The sequence below is a fragment of the Ciconia boyciana genome, chromosome 1 (genome assembly GCF_034638445.1).
Source record: "Ciconia boyciana chromosome 1, ASM3463844v1, whole genome shotgun sequence".
Classification (NCBI taxonomy): domain Eukaryota; kingdom Metazoa; phylum Chordata; class Aves; order Ciconiiformes; family Ciconiidae; genus Ciconia; species Ciconia boyciana.
This window is the reverse complement of record NC_132934.1, coordinates 205,426,555-205,448,109: the sequence shown is the minus strand read 5'-3', so window position 1 is coordinate 205,448,109 and position 21,555 is coordinate 205,426,555. Positions and strand designations below refer to the sequence as shown.

Genomic DNA, 21,555 nt, shown 5'->3' with positions numbered 1-21,555 from the left:
ACAAAGGCCATGGCTGTACAACCAAAATCACCCTTGCTCTATTTCTCTGTCTACAGACATATTTTTATATTGATGTGCTATTCACTAATGCTTAATACAGTATTAACGTACTTCAAGAGCATATCAAGATGTCCATTTAAGTATTTTCTACCATAGAAGTATATTTGCTTTCTTCCACTTCTGTGAGTGGCATGGAGGTATCTTTTCATTGTTCACTTCATTCTCTTCTGGGAGTGTCCTATTGATAGGGGATCCAGAAATCCTTGCAGAGATGTATTTTGGCATTGCATGGTATTTAACCTATAACACTTGGCCTCTCCACACTGTGGAGAGTGGACACTTCTGATTCCTTCAGTAGGTTAACTGACTAGGCAGTCTTTGTCTGTAAAACCTCTTTTCCATTCCACACAACTAATTCCACTTCCTTCCACAGAATGCCATAAGAGATGCTCAGTAGAGTTTACAGTCTACACTAGGAGGAATAGGTGAGAAAGGACATCTAGAAGAAAAACACGCAAATCTTTTGGTTATATTTTTTGCTTTGGTCATCCTCCAAGGCAATTAGCATTTTTACCAGAAGTATCCAAGAGGGTTTTTAGGGTCTTTCAAGACCTCTACTGCATGTGTCTTGGATATTGCAGAACAGGTGATACAAATGAAAGTCACTCAAATTACTGGACTTTCTGTACTGTCCTTGCTGGCAAACTTGCCATGCTTATCAGCAAAGAGTTCTCTAAAAGCTCATGTGTACCTGTGTCAGATCGCAATAGTCAGATACCCCAAAAATTTTAGTTTTTTCTGCAGTAATTAAATGCAAAATTGACCAGTGGTAGCAGGGGTATGTAAAAGATAAAAATCAGGAGATGCTGTAAACATAAAGATGTTCCTCATCAAACTTGATATGTTTGGCAAAATAAGGTGGTTTTCTGAAATACAAACTGGATTGTAATAAGTTACGACTATAATGAATTTCTGTGACATACAAAAGCTTTCACGGGAACACAAAGAATTCAATCTTTTCATATTTAAAAAAATATATTACTTCTCGGGCAGGAGTTAGTTGTAAGCACATATAGTACATTTCGCAATTTAGACTGTTAAGCTCTTCTCAACAAGGGCTAGCAAATAAAACTATTTAAACATATTTTTATGTAATTAGTATAAATTTTAAGTACATCTCAGTATTGTGGTTCTTGGATTGTAAAATGAGATCAGAGCAAAGCTTATATTCTGTGAATTTACTCTTTTGTAATGTGTGAGGCTATTACAGCATTAATTTCAGGTGCAGTGGTGAGGAAAACATGGATTAATAATGGAAGTGTAAGAGTACCTCTGTTGTTTATGTCATTTATTCCCCCTCCCTTTTTTTTTTAATCATGCAGATATTTCACACTGCACCAGACCCCAATATTCCTCTTCCCCAACCTCAGTCCCGATCAGGTTCCAGAAGGACAAGAGCAATTTGTCTCTCCACAGGTTCACGTAAACCCAAAGGAAGATATACACCGTGTCTAGCAGATCCTGACAGTAAGTTTGTCCTTATTGACTCATTATCTTCCTTTTTATGTCTTGTCTTTTAACTTTCGTGAATAATATCCAATAAGTATTGTATTCCAATAATTACAAGCATAACGGATGGGGTTTTGTCAGCTTTTTAACCTCTGTGAGTCACAGCTGCACTGCTGAATGACTGCATTCCTTGCTTCTCTCAGATGAGGAAGGATGTTTGGTTTTAGGCAAGTCTTGTATTGCATACAGTGTTCAAAAATATTTTGTAGTAGACTTTATATTCTAATCTAAATGTAGTCTGCTTTGAAACTCTGAGGAGTTCACTAAATGAAGTTCACCTCATTTGATTGTAAGATGATTGTTAAGGCTGGGAAACTGTAAATAGGATCTTTCCTCTCCTCCTGTAATAAATGTAATTTGGTCAAGGTCAGGAGATCAAAACCATTACTTGGCTTTCTTCACATGCATTCAACTGTGGTTGTTGGTTAAAGTCAGCCACTGCCTAGGTTTGCCAAAACTACTGAAACGTTAGTTTTTCTGGAATAGAAACAAACTCTAATATTTTGGGGACAAACAGTATACTTATATGGCTTACTGTTTAACAGCAGGGAGTTATGTGTGTAATTAATTGCTTCTTAGAATGCTTATTCATTTTCATGTAAATGTGACTATTAAAAAGTTTCACTTCATTCATTTTCATCTAGTGGGCCATCACTTTTTTACTTACTGGCTGTACCATTGAGAAGTATTGAAACTGTAGCAAAGATTAAGTTGTTAACAGTTCCAGTACTGCAGCAGACTTCCAAAAGAACTTCTGTGCCCCTTGGTTCCTCAAGGAGATTTACATGAAACTGGTACACTAAATTAATCCACAGTTAAGGTACATCTGTTCTTGAGGATCTGTAGTAGATCTGCAATCTTAAGTCTGTGATGTTAGGAAATGTATCCACAGTATACTCTTGCACAGGTGCTGCATTTTCCATAGGTTTATATTACATTATTCCTGACAGTGAGAGTTTAAATACTAAATGAGAGCAATAGCTGCCTACACATCGATTGCCAGTGTGAATGGCATGGGATCCCAAGTGAGAAGTTACAGAGGAACCAGTTGCATGTCAGTTACATTCACCAGATGAGAAACGGGGCAAGTTTCAGCTGTTTTTCACTGTGTAACTGCAAGGAATGGACGACAGCATAAAAAAGGGGCATTTCTGTGCAAGTATTTTCCAGAGTGTGTACAAGCTCACACTTCTTCATCCAGACACATGTCTTGTGCTGGCAGCTGGATTGAAACTAGGTCTGACCCAGGGGCTCTCCACTTGTGCATTGCTTATTAGCTCAAGCTCAGCACTTGCTACGTAAGTTCCAGTCAAGATACTACTTGTGTCTGGAAGGCCAAGCCAGAAGCAGAGGTATTCTCCTTGCCAAATATCTCTAGGTGTGGCTGGAGACAGGCAAGAGAGAGCCTTGGCTTCTGGCAAGAGAGAGCCTTGGCTTCTGGCAATAGCAAATTCTGAAGTACTAGATGGTTTTAAGTCATCATTTAAATGAAGCACGGACACTTAACTATATTGCAGGAAATTAAGGAATTCTGTATGGCATGACAAAATGAGATACAGATTTCAAATGGTAGGGAATGATAGAAAATGTATCTGACAAATTTACGCTTCAGTCCATCTTGCACTTTTCAAGGGACTAATGGTCTGTAAAGGGGCAAGATGGAGAACAATCTAATCTGGAATACCAGAATTCTGGCCAGAAATGGGCAGAATATTTCAGATTATTGTACCACTGGCACTACTGTTGCCAGATCCACTATACAAGGCACTGGTATTTATGACCTTATCTGTAGTATTGTGTGTGGTTATGGTCACTTGTTGCCAAGGATATTGAAACATGTGAAGGCAAGAGCAGCTGTATCATGTTGGTATCTTATAGCTACTGTGTGGTTGAAGAATATATATTCTCTGCTTCTTGTGAAATTTTTTAATTATATCTCCTAGCTTTTGGGAACAAATCCTACTGGAAACCAATGTATGACTCACTAGACTGAATCCAGTCTTCAAGATAATTCAGCCCTCACTGTTTTATAGGCCAGTCCTTCCTCAGTTCTGATGAGTGTTCCTACCTTTATATCATCAGATAATTTTGTTAGGATATTCCCACTTTTTGTGGCAAAAGATTATTGGAAATAAGATCAGAACAAAGATTGTTGTGTAGGTAGGTAAATTTCTGTAATATCAGTCTAATTAAAGAAATTCATCAAATGTTCAAGTTGTAAGGAATGAGTTGTCCTTCTGCAGGATACATATTGATGTATCGTGACATATGACGATTCAGAAAATAGGATATCTATAGATAGACTTAGACTGCAGAGATCCTCAGCAGCTTGGTAACCAAAGTAAAATTCAATTCTTGTGCCTGCAGGCAATACAATCATGCATTTAAGAACATAAATGTGACAAGTATCACATTTGCCTTATCATGGAAATCCAGCAAGATGCTCACCACAAAGCTATTGCAGCATTGTAACTGTTGAATGTCCTAAGGATATTTATATTGCAAGCAGTTCTTTGAAAATGCAAACTTTTATGTGAAATAGTTTAGCCTGTAGCCCATTATGTTCATCAGCTCTGAAGAAATACCACAAAATGCAGCTCTTCCAGGTTAAAGATAGGAATATGTGTCAAACTTAGAGTAACTAAATAGATATTTTGTCTTAAGGATCACTGCCTCTGAAACCACAGATTAATGAATTTGATGACAGGTAAGGTACAAGGGGCTAAAGGTGGCATGAGAGAAATGCACATGATTACAACATGTAATTATTTTTCTTGTTTCCCTCCCCCTACCCCCCCCCCCCAACACCCCCCCCCTCTCCTCCCTAGGTGACTCGTACAGCAGTAGCCCAGACAGCACTCCCATGGGCAGTATTGAATCTCTCTCTTCTCACTCCTCCGAGCAGAACAGCACTACCAAATGCACACCCTCGCAGCCCAGGGAAAAATCAGGAGGGATTCCATGGATTGCCTCTCCCCCTTCTTCTAATGGCCAGAAGAGTTCAGGCCTCTGGACTACAAGTCCAGAATCCTCATCAAAGGAGGATGCAACCAAAACAGATGTGGAGTCAGACTGCCAAAGTGTAGCTTCTGTCACTGGACCAGAGAATGCCTCTCCACCAACAGACCTGACCAAAAAGAGTTCTTACAGTCTGTCTGGGCTGAAGAGGTCTTCAGCATCTTCTCTCAGATCAATTCCATCAGCTGAAGGTAATTTCCAAGGTCTTTTAGGACATCATTGTTTACTGTGAGGCATCAGAAAATAAGAGCTGCATCTGAAAACTAATGATATCCATTAATCTTTTATGTTTATTTATTTGTTTTTGTGGCATGTTCTTTCAGTTTTCAAACTGCTTCTGACATATTTCTGTTGTTTTTTACCTGTACAGTTCACACAGCTTAAAAGTTATCAGTGTTTCTCAGAATTTAGAGTACTCTATCCTGCTGCACCTCACCTAGACCGCTGACTTGTAAGGAGGTTGCTGGTTTATAAGAAGAGTTGGTAGCTATGGTTTATCACTGTGTCAAAGGAATGATTCATTGCAACATGATTGATACTGATCAAAGCTAGCATTTAAATTTAAAAAGCACTAGGCTTAACATATCTAGTAAGTAACAGTTTTGTCACTCCTTGTCGATGTGCTTGTTTTGTTTTGTTGGGGTTTGGGGTTTTTTTTTGACAACTGCATCTCTTCAATTGACTGAAATAGGAGGTTGAAGGAAAGGTGGGGGTTGTTTTTTGGTTTTGGTTGTTTTTTTTTAGTTACGGATTTGACAGTCAATGCCTTTAGTTGAGATAGGACTGGACAGATGGGATAAAAAGGTAATCCCTGGCATGTCTGAAACCCTGCTGATGGAATGGCTGCTTCATTCTGCCCCATTTGCATGGTTTGTTATCCAGTACTGCAAGTAGATTAACTTGAACACAAGATTATGGCTGAATAGTCTTGTATATGGATATGATGTGCAAGAACAACCACAAGTTTGCAAACCCAACTTTAGGAATCCAATTTCAGTGCACAAGTTAGGACACCAGTCTTCCTGTTCAGTCAAAGAAGGATGCTGCTTCAAAGAAAAGCACCTAAGTTGAGCCTGTGTTCCAAATAAGCCTGTAGACAAGGCTCCTTTCAAGACAGAGAAGCTTAAAAATATAGCTTCTTAATTTAGACAGTTCTGCTAAATGCTAAGTTAGCTGGAATGCCTGTGAAGCCTTGCTGTACCTCTGTGAGTATATGAGGTGATATTGCACTATATTGACAGCTATGTGGAAATTCCTTTACAAGAAACGCCTTCTTGAAATCAGTATATTTGCAGTGTTTTGGATTATGAAGATTAACAGCTGGCACTGAAACAATGAGCTCCAGTGGACTGAGTGTGAGTGCCGAGTTTGCCACTGAGCTGTCAATAGTATAACACAAGTACAGGTAGAGTAAAGAAGTGCTTATGTGTAAAGTCCTAAAAGTTTAAGAAAGTCTCTCCACTCTGCCCTCCATGGAGTGTACAAGCTTTTTCCTAAGACTTCCAGATATGAATTAGTGTTATATTAACAGTATTAATAATGTAGAATAATAATTATCATTAAAAGTAATTTATAATATAGAATAATACTGTAGAATATCAATATTAATAATACAGGTATTGTTTTTATATTTTGGGATCTCTTTATATTATGACAGCTTTTAAAGCATTATTAAGCATCTGTTGTTCTTGGTAATAAAGGAACACAGAAGTAGATGCAGTTATTGTCTTGCAGAATATATATGCAAACAAGGCAGGAGTCCACAGATAGATCAGCTTAAAGGACACACATGGCCATGCCTTGTATTCATTAAAAGGATTTTTTTTGTATGCAAGACAGTCTGTACAGCTATAGATTTCGTTTATCAAGTTACAGTAGCAATTGTTTTAGGCAACTCATAATCATTAATTCCTAAGTATTTTGTTTAAACTGCATGAAGCTTCTGTGGATACTGAAATATTAATTATTACAAATTAGCGTGATCTGATTTCATAGTGGATGCTGCTTTGAGCAGGAATTTGGACTAGATGACTTCCTGAGATCTCTTCCAACATTAATTTTTTCTACAGTTCTATGCAGTGTACTACTTTATAAATGTTTTTATTGTCACTTTTTAGTGAATGTACTATCTAGCCATTTAAGTCCAATGTAATTTTTTAGCCTTCACAATTTTAATGTCATTTCTTCATTCTTGCTGTTGGTCCTTTACTCCTGGCTTTCTGCCTGAAAGGCTGTTTCTCCTCTGTCTTAGTAAGTACTTTCTCTACCTATTTTGCATCTTTAAAAAAAAAACAAAACACAGCAACAACAAAAACTTTGCTTTGCATGTTACACGTTGTGAAACAACTTCAAATTTGCTTTAATATTCCCTATAATTTGGTTGTTTTCTTTAGGTAACAAAAGCTGCAGTGGATCTATACAGAGCTTATCTTCAACAGATACCAAAGATACACCAAAGGCTCTACCAAACCCTGATTTGCCTCCCAAAATGTGCAGGAGATTAAGATTAGATACTGCATCAAGTAATGGCTATCAAAGACCAGGATCTGTGTAAGTCACCAAGGCCCTTTGGAGATTTGTGTTGTTACAGTATTGTCTACTATAAAGTGATCCCAGAGAGCTACATAAGTAGTTGAAAAAGCATCCATGAATACTTGATTTGAATGTTTCTGTATTTGTGAATTATTTATCTAGCTTCATTAAAATTGTAAACAAGGGAGGCACAGCACAAAGTCTGTTGAAGTCAGTGAAAGACTCTCACTGACTTCATTAGACTACAGATAAGGTCTATAATGAAGAAATGTATCTTTGGAAAGTGATTAGTATTACTATCTCTGATTCTTCTTATTTAATGTTTTTAATGTTTCAAGGAGCATAAATGCTACTTACTGTCCATGCTGTTATGTCAAGAAGATCATCAGATCTTATTTGTGTAAATCCAAAACTGGAGAACGGAAAAAAAACCAAACTTCTGCTCTGAAATTTCTTTGGTTGCTGCATGTTAAATAGTTGATATTTTTAGTTTTTCTAACAGTTGGGGGTTTTTTTTGGGGGGTTATGTTGAAAGGAGGATTGTTCTAAGCAACAGAGGTTATAATTTAGCTTGTTGAGATTTGGGTTAGCAATGTTTCTCAGTGCTTTTAGCACAAACTTCAGAGTCAAAGATCTTTGCTGTAATCCTGACTCTGACCCAGAATTTCTCTGTCCCCATGAACAAGTGATTTCCAGATCTGCAGAGCACCAAGAAGTTCCCCAAATACTGCAGGGCTCCATTCAGCCTCTCCACTTTTTGAACTGGAAGGGATCACTGTAGTAATTTCACAGACTGTTGTGTCTTAAACAGAGAATCCTGCACAGATCAGAGTTCCAGCATGATAGTGACAGACTGGCAGTAAAAGCATTTCCAATATACCTATTGACCATCCACGAACAGAATTTTAAATATAGGGTGTTGAGATTTCCCTTGCTGACTCAGCAGGGCACTAGAGCGTGTGGAAGTCAGGCCCAATTAGGTTATGCCCTTCAGAATTCTGCTGAATGGGGACTTAAACTCAGCTTTTGAATTTCCTCTGTTTTTCTAAGTGAATAATTAAAACAATTTTTTAAAATGTGTCCATGTCTTTAGGTGATTAAAAGTTAAGTTATTCTGTGTGTTTTATTAATGGGCAAAGTATAAAGCAAGGTGGTGCTTTATTTTCAGAGTGGCTGCAAGAGCCCAGTTGTTTGAAAGTGCTGGTTCACTTAAACAAGTTTCTTCAGGACGGTAAGTGCTTCGTAGTATTTAACAATTTGTAAAAGCCTTTCTGTTTTGCTGGCTTCAAAGATTGAAATAGAAGTGTTGGAGCTTTGTTCTGTGTCTTTTGGACAGCATCATGTGGCATGCAAAATTTTTGTTGTTTATTAAACTCATCCTTGTTCCAGAAGAAAACTAAACCTAATAGAGAATGCCAGCCTATCTGGCTGTTCTGTCACCTGGGAGAATTGCAGGGAGAGATGCTCAGGTTAGTGATCTGCTTAAGGACACAGCTACAAGAGTAAGTTAACAGCACTTAAATTAGGATGAGGGTTCTGTACTTACACCATACAGCTGTTTATATATACATGCTTTCAGCAGAGTAGCAAACATGCTAGTTTATGGTAATTTGCTCATGTAGGCAAGTCCTGAATAACAGCTGCTTTAGAAAGTTCAGGATTAACTTGATCAGGATTCTTGTCTTTCCCATCACACCTTCCATGCCTCAGTATCTGTCTGGAGAAACTGTTGCCCTTTCTTCTTGGTAGTGTGCAGCAGGAATTGTTTACATTTTCTTTACAATTGCCTGCATTTATTTGATGCGTTTGATTCATTCTTATATTAAGTTAGAAGGTTCTGAAAAGTGTTCATCTAGGAAGCAGTACCTTCCATACATTACTAAATGGCCTACAATTAATAGGCTAAGGCAAATAGCCAAATAAATGGATGTGGGAAAAAGTCTGTCTTTCTTTTCATGGTCCCTGCATTTCAGGTTCTTTGAGACAGAACATCTCTTTTTGACCATCACTTTACTCACTGATACCAGGAACTGTCAAGCTTACTGGAACTGTCAAACAATAGGAAAAAAAAAAAAAAAGTTAATCCACAAATCCAAAAGTAGTAATCTAAAGTAGCACAGCTGTAAACGAAGATTCCAACATGGGCTGAGATGTGCAGCAGTGGAATATGGCTGTCCTTTCTGACAGATCTAGCAAGGACGAGAAAGAGAAAGCTGACCTGCAAAGGCCCACTGATTTTGTTCAAGAGAAGCATCTTACATGAATCAAGGCTGTTCTTGTTTTTTGTAGTACATGAACTGTAAGGTGACCAAAAAAAGAGAGTGGCAGGGGGGAAAGGGAGATGAAAACAGCAGGGCATTAATTTAAAGGAAGAAAAGTATAAATGAAGAGACTGGAATGTTCTTAAGCCAGTGCCCTAAGCTGAGAGTGATGACGGCTTCAGTGGTCCTGCATCATTTCACCTCCACCACTGTTCCTTCTCTTATTTTTGTATTGCTTCCTTCTTGTAAACTCTCCCCTGCTGTTCCTTCAGAGCCTGTGCCACCTGTATCTGTATATAAAAAGCATGTAAGAAGCAAAAATCTGTCAAAGGAAAAATGTAGCAGTTTGATAATGGATATGGAGAGCAGATAACAAAGCCGAAAACACTGAAAGGCTTAATAGCTACTCTACTTTAGCCTTCCTCAGAAAGCAGAAGAGCAACAGTAACAAGGAGAATGGAAAACGAGAGGTCAGCAGGCAAAATGAGGAAGAAGGAAGAAGTAGCTCAGCTGTTCTTATAGTACTGCTCAAGTCTGAGTAAGATTTTGCAATTCAGAGCCAGCTTTTATGTACCTCTCATGCATGTTATGAACATGAAGGCTGATTTAAAACCTTTGGATTGTCCTTTTTTGCTCTGCAGTGTGTAGAAATCATGGTAACTACATCTTGATCTACCGAGTAGAAAGGCCCTCTGAGTTCATAACTCTACAATCTAATCAATGTATGCAGGACAGAGTGTAAGACAGAGAAACTATTTTTAAGCTGTCTGTTTTGATACCAGAAATACTCAAGTCAAGATAGTGTTGAACTCTTTGCAGGAGTCATTTACCCTGCTAAAAATAACTAGTTTTGAAATTTTAAGCTATTGCTTACCTATGCGTTATAGTATCTAAGTAGCTTAATTCCTACTTGAAGCATCTGTTGCCTGTTGTGGTCATTTGTACAGTAGGTGGATCAAAAGTACCTATACGGCTTTGCAGTCTCACATTGTCATCTGTGTTCCAGCAGATAATTTTGTACTTGATGCTTTACCACCACAGTGGCCTGATCTTACTTTATTCCTCCTTCCAAGTAGTCTTTGCAACCCTGCTTTCTGACTTTGTATAATGTGATACCTCTATTATGAATGCGTGTGCGTCCCTTTTTTTTTTTTAATGCTGGGACATTATTTGGCTTGTCTGTTTTCTCTCCTTGTATACATGAATACATGTCCCCATAGCGCTACCAGTTTGAACAGATTTCTTTTAGTTAGAAAGAGAGGAGAGGCCACAGTATGTGTTTTAGGGTTGGACAGGGAAGACCAAAATGTTATGCCGTCCAACCTGTGCTCTCTTTTTCCAATTCCAGAGTTACTTTGACTTCTCAGTCTTCACATTCCTTCCCTCCTGACTTCAAGTTCATTAATCATCCATCTCCCAGACTGTGGTATTAAGCTACTGTGTACACTGAGACCAATCCCTATTGCTAATCTAGTATGCACTTGAAAGAGGCGAAGGAGTTTTCTTACTGCTTTCACAAATATTGCAGTTATCCAACAGTCTTAATAAGGCCTGAGGTCTCTTTATTGCAGCTTCTGTACAAAAATGCACCAACACGTAATCCCTGACTCTATGTTTTCTTGACTTTGATTTAGAGGTACACAGAAAATCCATAAGTTTCTCACATAGAGTGAGAAACTGCATCATAAGAAGGATTTTCATTAGAAAATAATACCTAGAAAAATGGGAAGGAGGAGTTGGTGACAGCAAACAGCTCTGGCTTGGCAGCAGGATCTCTAGGTGCTGGGCTGGGACTTTAGTAGGCTGACAGTATGAAGCCCTGTAGACCCATGCTCCCCTCCCAACCATAAGATTAAATATCCTTTCCCAGTCATTCTTCTGATTTTATTTTCATGCTATATTTTTCATTTCCTTAAACACCTGGAATGCCTTGCACAGCCCAGACTAGTGTTTTCTACTCAGTCATGCTTGGCTGTAAGTCTGCCATTTCCAGGAGTCTATAAACCTTTCTTCTTCCTGTAGGATAATATTAACTGATGAGTCATCTGAGAGAGATTCATGTGTTTTCCCTCATTCATTCCTCTTTTGTCTTGCTAGACTGAAAACTCATTAGGGCAGGAGCATAGTTTTAAAGCTTACTTATAACTTTTAAAATTATTACTATTATTATTATCATCATCATCATCATCATTATTACTATCATTACTACTAGTATTATTAAAAATGCCTCAGGTGTTGTTGACTGCATGTAGTCAAGCAAAATAGTTTATGATCTGATGAGTACTGACCCTTTGACTGCTAGTATAAGTTTATCATTATGGGCTCAAAACAAACATAATAAAAAGTAGGGAAAGGGAAAATGCATTTTTTCTCATCTGGAGTCTAGCCAGTAAGGTCATGGAAAGAAGGAACTTCTAGGAAATGTGGGTACCATTTCCTGAAGTTGTTTTTTTTCTCTGCACTAAACAACATGAATTATACTCAGATTATTAGCATCATCTTAAGAGAACCATAACAGATGACGGTGATGTTATCACATGCTTTTTAACAAACAGCCTTGTTTGTAAGGAGGCTGTGCATTAACACCCTTGTTTGTAAGGAGGCTGTGCATTAACACCATAAGTAAGAATGTCCATTTTCATAATCGCACACAAAAAAAATGCCCAAGAACCTGCAAGCCCTTTTCATTGCTAATGCTTCTAGCTGGATAGGGATGAAGTGAGTAATAACTAATACGAGAACCTAAGTCATCAAATCAAGCATGGAGGCAATAACCAGGAGCTTGAAAATTGCTCCAGAATTACAAGTAAATATTCATAGAATCTGTCTCTCATTATACCATCACACACAGTTTGTAGATAACATTGGGATGTAATTACTCTGTGTCAGGAGCCAGGTGGTGGGAAGAATCCTGTAATTCATGAGCTTTTGAAAAGCTGACTTCTTTGTACCTTGTGTTTGTGTGTCTGTCTAAATGTCAAATTCTGGGAAGCTTTCTCTTTCCAGAACTGAGCAAGTCAGAGTCCATGTTTTCTTATCTTCTTTTTACTTTTAAGGTAAACATACTTGGATCAGGTAAAATTAGAAGCTGAAAATAGAGTAGTTCAGTAGACATAAGAGAATATAGGAGAAAATTGCATTTATTTTTCTTCACTTTTTTTAAGGGCACTAAAAACCAACGTGTCATATTTAAAGAACAACATAAATAATTCTGCCTCACATTTAAATATTGCTGTTCTGTTTTATTATTGACTTAAATGTCTTTTGTCACAGTATTACTCAGATGTTCCATTTCTCAACATGGAAAACTGGCTTGATAGTCATGCCACTAAGTAAAATCAGGTACAAAATCATCCCTGTGCTTTAGTAAATTCATTACCAATTACCTTATGTTAATTGCAACTATAATCATTATTAACAGTTACTCTACTGTTTTATATGTTTAAAATCCATGATTATGCCGCACAGGAAATAGCTGTTTTGTCAAACTTTTACTGATCTGACCCAGAGGTCAGTATAATTAGAGCATCTGTTGTGCTCTTTTTTATATTGACTTTGAGGGAAAAATGATCTTGAGATTAAAGAACTCAATTCTAGTTTATGTGTGACCTTCGGTAAAGTCATCTAATCTCCCTCTGTATATTTTAGTATATATTATGTAGATTATTATGTATAAATTTGTATGTATTATGTAGAGTAATGAAACTTCACACCTGTCTTGTCAACTGTAGATGGCAAGTTCTTCATAACAGTAGGCACCAAGGAGTTGTCTTGGAAAAATGCTAAACAGAGCAGTCTACACCAGCCAGAAAGCAAGCTAACAGTTAAGCAAAGCAGACAAACAGGGGTCCAGTGCTCATGTTGTTCTAGTTAGCAGAGGGGATGTATCCAGAATGACAGGACTGAGAGTTAGAAATGTTTTCAGCAGCCTGAAAATAAAGTGCCCTTGGATATCAGAGCACGACTCAAAATTCTTGACCACCTCTGGAAATCTCAGTCTGAGAGTCTAACCCTTGATGAGTCAGTTGTTCACTTAAGATGAAAGCAAAACACACCACTTGGTCTAGTCATAAATCAGCTTCAGAGTTTTTTCTTCAGAGAGAGAAATCATTTCTGGAAAGCTCACACAAACAAACTTGGGAATACATCCATCCACTCATACCCTTTTAGAGATTCAGATGAATGATGGTGTGCTAGTACTGATTGGCGCCAGGGTACACGGATGCTCTCTGCTCCCTTTAGGAAGCCTGTCCCTGCTTAACCTCACCAGGGGGGTGTGGAACTCCAAAGGTGAAGTGCCATGGGCCCCATTGGCAGTACACAAAATAAATAAAATAGACTTCTTATGCTAATGCCTGTGATGTGGCACTATTATAATCTAATTTACAACTCTGTTATCTCACTATTTTGGGAGGAAAGACAAAATAATTTACATGTCACTTGCATATACACCCTCTCAAAAAGTATGCTAGAAACTTTAAACTTCACCACAGATCACATACTGGGTCATTGAGATAAATCCTGGCTGGAAAGAAAGCTGCATCAGTAACGCCCCATCACATCATGCAAAGGTGAAATAATCAACAAGTTCATCTTCATTTGGTATAATGTGGGTTTCCAATAACTTTAAAGAAACTCAAAAAAACTGATGGAGCATATAAAAACTGTTTTGAGTATATAAATTAAAGCTATTAGGTAAAGCACAGGAATCAAGAGAGAACTCCTAATTGCCATCTTCATGTTCAATCCTTCATTTTGTATTTTGCAGAATCACAGTCCTAGAAGCCATATCAAGAGGTGACCTAATCTCTTCTCCTTCTCTGGGACAGAATCAGTATATATCTAACTAGTTCTTGTACAGATATCTGTGTAGTGGCTTTTTTTTAATTTGTTTTTTTAAAATGAATTTTTGGTGATGGGAATTCTTCAGTTTGGGGATTCTCCAATTCTTGGCAGTTCCAGTGCTTTACTATTCTAACCAATAGAGGGGTTTTCCAGCCACAGATTAAGAGACATAAACTTAGCTGTCTACCTGTAGGTGTTGTCATGTCAGGTATTATTTAAGGAAGTATTGCATTGAAGGTTTTGCTACAGGCAGTGGAACCTGGTGAGCCATTCGTTGCACTCTCAAGTAGGCGTCTACTGTAGCAGAAGCCAGGCCTGGAGGGTCTGTGGAGCTAGGCATGTAGGTTATTTATAGACATCTAAATTTAGGTGTCTGAAGCTGAAATGCACCCCGGACACCTAATTTAAATCTCCCTTGCTGCAACTTAAATCTATTTAAGTCCTTTTTGCAGTCAGCCTGGAGAATAGATTCCTCCTTTTTTGTCTCATATTTACCTTCTATGTATTATTTTCTTCTGTAGACTGATGAACTATATTTTCTCACAAGTCATGTTTTTAGACCTTTAATGATCACTTTTGAATTGTCTCCAGGCAGTCCATCACTTCCTTCAAGCAATATGCTCAATTCAGTACTCATTTGAATGACAACTTCAACTAGAATGAAAGAATCCTTTTAAAAGTTATAAATTGTATACCTCTTTAAACCTCTAAGTAGGATGTTGGTCTCTTTTCTGCAATAACATGCTTCTTAACTCCAGTAAGCTTGGAGTTATTGTCTGCTATAATTCCACTCCTCTGAACTACTGTGTAACTAGTCATTACCATCCTGTATTTGTGCAACTGATTATTCCTACTCTTCCCATGTTTTAATTTCATTTCTTTATACCTTTTTCCTTGTTATCTCATTTATTGCAAGCCTGTGTTTTTTCCTTTCAGACAAGCAAAAGCCATGTATTCCTGTAAGGCTGAGCATAGTCATGAGCTGTCTTTCCCACAGGGAGCAATATTTTCCAATGGTAAGATATGTTTTACAGTCTCTTTTTACATAAAAAATATAAAAAACTGAACTGTATCCACAAGATAACAGAGAGTAATTACATTTTCAACTCTCAGTTTTTGCCCTGATTTTTCAATTGCTCTTGAATAAATACTGTCTAAATAAATATATGAACCATATATAAGATCTCTTAACAATGTCAATTTATTGTAAATGTTTTGTTTGTCTGGCTGGTTTTTTTTTTGCAGTGTATCCATCAGTGGAACCAGGCTGGTTAAAAGCAACTTATGAAGGCAAAACAGGACTCGTTCCTGAGAATTATGTTGTCTTCCTCTAGTAATCTTTAGTGGACAGCAATATCTTCATGGTATCCATGGTAACAAATAATAAGCACTATGATTTTTATCTGACACAGATATGGGATCAGCCCGTTAGCTGAGTGGTAGATTTCCTTCAGATACTGCAGCTGCAGGTTACACAGCTCCCTATCAACGGAACAGAATGTAATGAAACAGTTAACAGTTTCTGTACTGAAGACGGTACTCTGTTTAAATAACTTCCATTGTTTGCAAAAGGTTGTTCTGTTCTTCTTTTATGGGTAAGGAACACTAGAGCAATAAAATCAAAAAAGTTGCCATTTAGCTGCAGACCTTCAGGTCCTAGGATGTTGCTCACAGAAGTGTGAAATTTAGAGGCAATGCACTCTATGACATTTCTTGCAATCTATAGCTTTTAATATGGAAAATTCTATTTTTTCCATAATATAAATAATGCTTCTATTGCGATCTGAATTCTCCCTTAGAAAACTTGATTCTAAAATTAGTCCTAATCATTTCAAATAAGAAATGAGTTTTCTGTAAATCAGAAGTTTGAACTTCTGTTAGTCATTGAGATTACAATATGTTATAGAATTTATGCAACTGATAATGAAATCAGTTTATACACTGCCTGAGCAGTAAGTGCTTATTCAAAATGTGATATGTTTAATGAATGTTTCATTCAAGTACTTCTTAGATTTATTTCCTTCTTTCTGTATCAGTACAGATAATATTAACAACTTTTATTTCTATGATATCTGTCATCGGGACGATATTCTCAGTGTGTCTCAGAACATCATCTGTAGAAAACAAGGAGATGCTGAATCTGGAATGATTGGTAGTAATGTGAAGTGAGCAGTGAAAAACAGCAGTGTGTTTTGAAACCTGAGATAAATTGTAACTGAGTCCTTTTCCAACTGCAGATAAGACAAATGGCCTGTGAAATAGATAATTTTATAAGCTATGAATGCTGAAAGCTCCATGTAGCAATAAAAGTATTTAGTGTTATTTCTCCTGACTTCTCCTAAACTATTTAACAAAGATTTCTCCCCTTCTACAGAATAGAAAAGCCTTACTTTTCAAAGGTTTTGTAAAGACCCATTGATTGCTCCTGGTAGGACTGAAATAAAACCAAACTCAAAAAAAACCCAAAACCATAAGCAGCTTTCTAAATCTGAGCATCTTTCTTGCACACCTTGAGGGAAAACATGCACTGCTTGCTTGGCTACTTACCATGCCCGATTGAAAACCAAGATATTTAAGCTCCATATTAGTAATTCTTCAGCATTAGTGCTACAGAAAGGATTCACTGTCTTATAGACCTACCTAGGCTTAGTTTCATAGACCTATCAAGACTTAGTTCTTTCTTCAGTAACAGAAATCAATATATAAATCTTCTGTTGATTTCTAAGTTGTACACTACTCCCAGAAAGTTTAAGGAAGAACTTCTGTTAGGACTAAAAACATCAGTAATGTTTTAATTGCTTCTTTTTTCTTTCCATAGCCTTCTGCTTGTTTAAATTAGAAAACAAGATTTATTGCCAACATGAAGCAGCACATCAGAACCTTCTTTACTTGTATGTAGTGCATGATTTCTGCAGAGCAATTCTGTGTTGGAATTCAGGCTGGTGGCAAAAGCCTGCAGGATCCTTCTCACTAATTCAAGTATCACGTGGTGATCAGGGAAGGAGAGAGGCTGTAAGAGCATCCTTCCCAAAACAGTCTAGCTTTTCAGAGGGGGAGTCTGGGTAAGACTGACTGCAGGCAGCTGAGAACAGACCCCTTGAATTTGACTGAGTGATCTGGGTTCTTTCTTCACTCTATAAAGTTTCATTTAAGTCCCAAATCATGTGTCACTTCACCTTAAGACCAGACTGTGTCCAGCGCATTGTGATGAAGGGTTGTTCCAGACGTTGTCACAGGCAGTGAAGGGAGACACGTGTGTGCTCATCTAATTTGCCCAGAGCAGATGTGAAAGGAAGTGAAGGTCTTTTCTCATCAGATTGAGCCTTTCTTATTTTTAAGGCAAGCCAAGATTTCTTAGTGTAAGCTATGCCTGAAACTGACATTGCCCTGAGAAGATCAACATGGTTTTGGTTGTGTTTTTGCTGTATTTCACAATCCAGAAATTGCAGGATGTCAAAAGGCTTACCTCTGGTGACCTTCCCAGGTCTTGCTGCAGGCAGAAAGGAGCAGAAAGGGAGGCAGAGCTTTGAGCAGAGGCTGGAGGCCCAGCACACGTCTCACGCAGGCAGAGAAATGCAGTGGTCTGGGGGAAAAAAAACATTTATTCTATCTATTGCACTGGGGACAGTGGCAAACGGACCTTTGTTGAACATCCTTTGATGACCTCTTATACCTCTTAGGAGGAATTCAATTGTTGTGAAATTCTTGAGGAACGGTGAAGTAGAAAATGCTTGCTCTTATTTGCTTTGCTTTAGCCTGATTTAAAAAGAAGGTGAAAAAAAGCTAACCTTAGGCAATCTCACGGCCTGTGTATATGTCTGGGTATTCTCCAGTATTATGTTTTGAAACCAGCTGATCTGAGTGCAAGCTAGAGGACTCAAAGATGCTAAGTTCACTAAAAAATATGTAAAAATGCAAAGTTCAGTTACAGATTAAGTAAGTGGAGTCTGTAAGTGCTGAGAGAAAGGTTATAGAAAGACCTGGAGGCATCCCTGTGGAGGAGAGGTGTTCTGTCTATTCCCATGCATTCATCTCACTTCAGACACAAAATCGAATTGCAGAAGACAGCTTCGTAAGAAACTGGATCCCATTCATTCTGCTGCTCACAAAACAAATCTGTATTTTCCTCTGTAAGACTCTGCACTTTTTCAGGCCCTTCTTCTGAACCAGCCATGACGATCACATAAATAATTTTAAAGTAGCTTAGCTTTAAAGTGGCATTTCCATCTGAAAAATGTTATGCCCATTCTTAATTACAGTTAACCACCCACTCTCAGTGAGATGAGTAGGGTTTTTCATTTTCTGAAATATTTTATGTTTTTTCTGTTCCTCTCTTCTGTGGTACATAACAGGCACTCTCTGTATAATCTCACTGCTGGGTTGTGGATGCCCCAGCTCTTCCCTGACTTTCCAGGAGGGAATTTATCTCTACAAGAAGCTGTACAATGAACTGGAAAGTTAAGTAACGAGGTGTTCAAAGACTAAAATGGGGGAAAGGGCAGCACCAAAGCTTGTCTAATGATGATACTCTCAGGCCTGACCAAAAATTCCTTCTGATAATTGCAAAGGATCAGAAATCCATATAACATTTAAATGGAGATACAATATCTTGATAGTGCTTTACCAGAAAATTAGGCAAGCTGAACTAAATTAGTTCATAGTATTGATTTACTGGTTTTTATGAAAGTCAGTTCACTCTACAAGCAAAGGTTGCTCAATTTTTTAAGTTATCATTATTATTATCCTTCCTAAAAGGATGCAGTTTTTTTCAAAATATCATTGTAGAACTCAAGGTAGATGACACGTTGTGATTGCTGTTTGTCTTGTGGAACTAATGCCTGTACCCACAACTTAAGTATTTAGCCATGTTTTTTCTTTGTTAAACCTTTTGATACATGTTGCAGCACAACATGTATAGTGTGAAGGACTGATATATTGTTTGATAAATATGTAAAGTATATTAATATTTTATAGTCACACTTTTATTAATGATGATAAAGATGAAAAAGTATTTTTGGTGTAATTCCTATGAGTTCAGTATTAAAATGTCCTTGCCATGTTTTGGCATTTAGAGTTCTATGTAACAAAACTCTTAAATTAAACCATAACTATCACTTATGTCCCTAACTAATCTATAAAGTTCATTGTTCGATTATTTCTGGAAAAAAATGATGCACAGATTTGCTGACCAGCGCTATTCTATGATAGTAACAGTAACTTATTTTCCTTTTATATATTTTCTGGTGCTAATCTCTATTCTTTGCCTGTAACTGGACTGAATTGTAATGTACCTTTAGGAAAGACATTTTAGGAGAGGAAAAGTTGCAAAATTCAGCAGTTCAGAACAATAATTACAACAACAGAAAAAAGCATTGTATGGCAGTAATTGGAATTTTTTTGTTACATTTCTCCACTAGTCTATTTTCTACTTTAATAAGATTGCACCAGAATAAATAATGAAACTAAAAAGCTTATTGTTCTTCATACTGCTTTTCCTAAGGCAGCAGTTTGTGCAATTTTGGATTGAGCAGCAAGAAGAGAAATCCCAGTAGGGGAGCACATCCTCTAGACTGGGGTGGATCTTCTCCACTGATGGAAACTCGCAAAGCTCTAGTGAAGTCAAAGACAGACCTTTGGCAAGTTATAGTGAGGGTTTACTGGCCAGAAGCCCCCAGAAAGTAAAGGAATATTCTGTTAATGGGGTAACATATGATACGGTTTGGCATTATCCTTTCTTTCAGCAGAGTGCCCTACGTGAATCGTTCCATTAGCAGAGATCAAGCTATAGGCAAAGCTCAATCTTGTTCTTTGTGGTCACACAGCCCTGACAGCCGCTGCTGCTGCGGCCCTTCCAGTTACTGCTCATGCAGAAGTCAGACTGTTGATCAGGCTGTTTCAGTACAAGTTGGGAGGTCTCTTTTTTCGGGTAAGATTTTGCATGGGCTTTGGGAGTTTGCTTTGTTTTGTTTTAATAAGGCGCTTGGTATCCAAACAGCTACTAATTCAATGTTGTAATGCAGATCACAGCATTGTTTTTCTTGTCCTGTATGTGGCAGTATTTAATAAGCCATTGGATTATCCTTGTTATTTTAAGTAGAGGGAATGGTGCTTCAACCCTCGGATGTCTCAGCTGAAAGCTATTCTGCATCTGAGCTTTTTCCAACTGTTTTATTGGGAATTGTCATGAAAGTTCTGGCACTACAGATAGCACCATGATCTCAGCACTACAAGAGTTTCTTTTATAGCAAAGGGCAAAGGAGCTGAACAGGGCACATGGATAGTTTCAATTTTCAATCATATTTATGACAATTTCAGAGGTATTAGAGTTTATAGGGGTTACTTTAGATACTATATGCTATTTTAATAGGAAAGTATATACAGTCAATAACTATATATATATTTAATAAAGTCCTACTAAATTATCTTATTGAACTCTCTGTTTATTTTGGTATAGTGTGGTTTCAATAATTATCTGCACTCTGTATATATCTACATGTAAATAACTGGCATGACATGCATAAGCTGACTTGCAGACATAATTCTATGTTGTACTTTACACTGTATTTCAAAAATTTGAAAAAAAGTTTTTCGAAATAAAAAGCCTTCCTACACAAACTGGTTTCTTTATTATTTTTAAATTTGGGCTCTGGTTCAGTCTTTTCTTTTTTCAACTAATAACACTTCTGTGCTACTTCCATCCATACCTGCATTTTTCAATGAAGTTTCACCCATGAGGATGCTTTACGTAGAGGACATTGCTCCTTACGTTGAGCAATGGGCACGTGTATGAATACTAGACAGTAGCATGTCACCTGCTGCCCTGGTCTCGTGGAAGTCTCCAAAGATGTGGCTTTTGAGGAAAAGAAAATGACAACTTTGCACGTTAGGTAACGGGAAGCACAACCCTGGTATATCAAAACATTGTTGATAAAGTCTTTGCCTCTGAAAATTAGCAGGTGGGTCGCTCGGGGTGGGGGGGGTGGCGACCCCATTCCAACAACACTGCCTGTGAGGGAAGTAACCTGAGTGGAGTGGTTTCTGCAAGTTTCCTGGTGTCCCTTTCCTAGCATTTCTCCAAGGCTTTTCGCCTCAGGGACCTGCAGCTTTTCTAGCCCTCAGGAGGGAGCTATTTCCATTGCCAACTGTGCCTGAGGCAAGGGGAGCTGTGAGGTGGAGTCCCTTTCTCCTGAAGGGACTCCAAAAACCCGAGAGGCTTTTATACCCCTGAAACAATCAGGCTTTATTACGATATTAACTAAAAGTAACTACGTTTCTTAAACAAGTAAGATCAAACCAGCCAGCTGATGAACTCTCCCTGTTGGCTGTGTGG

At 37.8% G+C, this 21,555-nt stretch overlaps 1 protein-coding gene across 2 annotated transcripts in view; it reads left to right on the top strand.

Moving 5' to 3' along the window:
- The window catches only part of ARHGAP42 (Rho GTPase activating protein 42), a 173,129-nt gene extending 152,295 nt beyond the window's left edge, over positions 1 to 20,834 (top strand). Inside the window, exons 19-25 of one of the 2 annotated variants that reach the window (XM_072850669.1) lie at positions 1,383 to 1,527; positions 4,398 to 4,778; positions 6,981 to 7,137; positions 8,288 to 8,350; positions 15,162 to 15,241; positions 15,471 to 15,598; positions 17,044 to 20,834. In XM_072850669.1, coding sequence (XP_072706770.1) covers positions 1,383 to 1,527; positions 4,398 to 4,778; positions 6,981 to 7,137; positions 8,288 to 8,350; positions 15,162 to 15,241; positions 15,471 to 15,559 — 915 coding nt within the window. In that variant the 3' untranslated portion in view covers positions 15,560 to 15,598; positions 17,044 to 20,834. Of the gene's footprint in view, positions 1 to 1,382; positions 1,528 to 4,397; positions 4,779 to 6,980; positions 7,138 to 8,287; positions 8,351 to 15,161; positions 15,242 to 15,470 lie in introns of both variants that reach the window. The other variant, XM_072850668.1, reaches the window with a different exon arrangement.
- Positions 20,835 to 21,555: the final 721 nt, after the last annotated feature.